Genomic DNA, 2,786 nt, shown 5'->3' with positions numbered 1-2,786 from the left:
AATCTATTCAAAACTATGAGCTGTCCTACTTATTTTAATCAAAATATAGCCTCCATTGGCTTTTTATGAACACAAACATGTGATGATATGAATGCCTTCAAGGCAATTGTTTTAAAGAATGGCTTTTTTCGATGTACCATTTTTTAAAACTTCATTTTTTCGTGTACGGGCGGGCAGACGGGCATACCCGGTATAATGAAGTGTTTCATATGAAAATCTATTCAAAACTTTTACTTATTTTAATCGTAGTCTTCATTTGTTTATATATGATCGTGATAGAAATGTTTTCAAGTCAATTGTTAACAATGTGATCATTTGAAAAGAATGAGTTGGATAGGATGTTTTTATTAAATGAATCAATTGAGATGTATCGTTGTCGAGGGGTGAATTATGGTCAAGTGGTGAATCAATCGTTGTGTTTTGCTCGTGAACGTGTGTTCATTCTCTTCAGAGCGGGTTCCGTCTTACCTTTGGAGTAATCTTTTTTGGCGGCGGCTGTGCGGATGACCGGTGCATCATCATCTGCTGACTTGCGTCGTTTTGCTGCAGTCTCTTTCGAATTCTTTCCTTTTCCACGTTTCATTGGAACTTTGACCGGCGTTGGCGGACGGTCGGCCGAAGGTGCAAATGCAGCCTCTTCAGACTTTGAGCCACTTCCACGCTTCTGTTTAGCCGGCGTTGGCGGATCTTCTATCTCACCATCATTTTGATCGTTTGCTGTAGTCTTGGACTTTGTTGCTCTTCCACGTTTCTTCGGAGTTTTAACCGGCGCTGGCGGATCTTTAATCTCACCATCATTGTTTGGCGACTTTTCCTCAAGGTCCTGTGAAATTGCTTCCAACGTAGGTGTTGGCGGACGAACGGACAGACGGACGGGCGGACGTGCAGATGTTTTTTTGGACTTTGAGCCACTTTTACTTTTCTGTGACGCTTTCACCGGTGTTGACGGATCTCCAGTCTTACCATCATTTTTATCGCTTGCTGTAACCTCTTGGGATTTATTGACACGCTCAGCATCTAGGCTTTGCTGGTAATACTGTGCATGTACAGGTGGATTATCGCCATCTGTAGAGTTGCCATCAGACCCATCGTCATCAGACGAATCGTCACTACGATCTTCTGCTGGCTTCAAGCTTTTTGGACAAGCTTCCGCCGGACGCTTGTCATTTGGTTTCATCATTGCGTTCTGTGCATGTACAGGTGGATTATCGCCATCTGTAGAGTTGCCATCAGACCCATCGTCATCAGACGAATCGTCACTACGATCTTCCGCTGGCTTCAAGCTTTTTGGACAAGCTTTCGCCGGACGCTTGTCATTTGGTTTCATCATTGCGTAAGCTTGTTTTATGAACGTGTTCCTAAATGATTCAACGTGGAGAAAAAAACGAACGGCGCTTTAAGAGAATTCAAAGACGAAGAACTAACACTTTAAAAAGTCCAATTTATTTGCTGTGAAGAAAGAAAAGGAGAAGAAACATACCACTCTGCAATGCTCCAAATTTTCGGCAAAATTGCCATAAAATCGGCAGGAACTGTTTGCTTATCCAAGCACTCAGACTTCAAGCAGAGGATGCGGAATTCAGCAAAAACTTTGGCCAATAAATTGAATTGATCCTTTGTCAAGCTTTCGTTGTTGGTAGCCAATTCATCTTTCTTGTTTGCCTTTTTAGACACAACTGGTTGTTCCTCGTCGCTGCTGCTGTCATTGTTGCTGTCGTCGCTGCTGCTGCTGCTATCACCCTTATCTTTAGCCCCCTTGTTCAAGTTCATCAAATACTTTTTGTAGCAGCCATGACGTGTGAGCTTCGAGTTTCCACTGCCAGTTTGGGCCAAGTGGATAAGTTCAGAGCATAAAGTGCAGTAATAAAAACTACGCACCAATGTTTTGTCGACATCATACACCATGTGAAAAACGGGTGTTTTCCATACGGCCGACGGGAATCCCGGCTGATCTTTTGGCCGAATCGAATGTATGTGGAACTGTTTTCTTTTTATCAATTTCTTCACCTTCTTCAGTGTCAATGTCAATGTCTCCATTTTCTATAACGAATAGAAAGTCAAATTTGGAAAATTAGGACAAGCGTAATTTTTTAGAATCAACCAAAATTAAAATAAAATAACTTTAAATGGTTTTTAAAATTTAATTCTTTTGTCATATTATATCTCCATCGAAACATAGTCAAAAAAAATGAATGTAAAAACGAAAATATAACGTTAATTCAATAAATAGACAGAAAAAGGAAACATAAAGTCCAGAGTTCCGTGCGTACGAACGTGCGTGAGTACAGAAGGTTTCGTGTATTATGAAATCTGTGTTTCTTTTTCCATACATTATTGTAAAGTTAGAGAAAGGAAATGGGCACATTCATCAATAATTGTGAACCAAATTAAAAAAAGAACAATGTCGCCAAAAATACGGTACATAGCTCGAAAATTGAACAAAATGTTCGTATTCTTCAAGTCAGAAATACCACAAAGGATAATGTGGGCTTATCAATGCAATTGCACGTGGGCTTATCGGCGGCTATATTTGATGACACAGATGCATAGTTAATTTGTTGACTGAATGAGTCTGGTCAGATTGAAATAGTACGGTCGTACGGGCGTGCGTGCGTACATTAGCTTCGTGCATCAAATATGTGTTTCAAAGAGCTTTCGAAATAAAACGGTCACTTGTTCGAATTGTGGTGTTTTATGAAACACATGAGTAAAATTGTCCCACCACAAAAATGCAATCAATCAAAACGGACTCGCATACGTTTCACTGTCTTTGATACGTACGAACG

The 2,786-nt window shown here is 40.3% G+C and overlaps 1 protein-coding gene across 1 annotated transcript in view; it reads right to left on the bottom strand.

The window, feature by feature from the left end:
* The window catches only part of LOC129572082 (nucleolar protein dao-5-like), a gene marked incomplete at its 3' end in the record, with an annotated part of 6,013 nt that extends 3,976 nt beyond the window's left edge, over positions 1-2,037 (bottom strand). Inside the window, exons 1-2 of the mRNA XM_055451996.1 lie at positions 1,481-2,037; positions 469-1,358 (exon numbers count right to left, since the gene is read on the bottom strand). Of these exons, the coding sequence (XP_055307971.1) occupies positions 469-1,358; positions 1,481-2,037 (1,447 nt within the window). The remainder of the gene's footprint in view (positions 1-468; positions 1,359-1,480) is intronic.
* Between the last annotated feature and the right edge of the window lie 749 nt (positions 2,038-2,786).

The sequence above is a fragment of the Sitodiplosis mosellana genome, unplaced genomic scaffold (assembly GCF_009176505.1).
Source record: "Sitodiplosis mosellana isolate CC-2019 unplaced genomic scaffold, AAFC_SMos_1.0 Smas_scaffold_4089, whole genome shotgun sequence".
NCBI lineage: Eukaryota > Metazoa > Arthropoda > Insecta > Diptera > Cecidomyiidae > Sitodiplosis > Sitodiplosis mosellana.
This window is presented reverse-complemented; position numbering and strand designations above follow the sequence as displayed.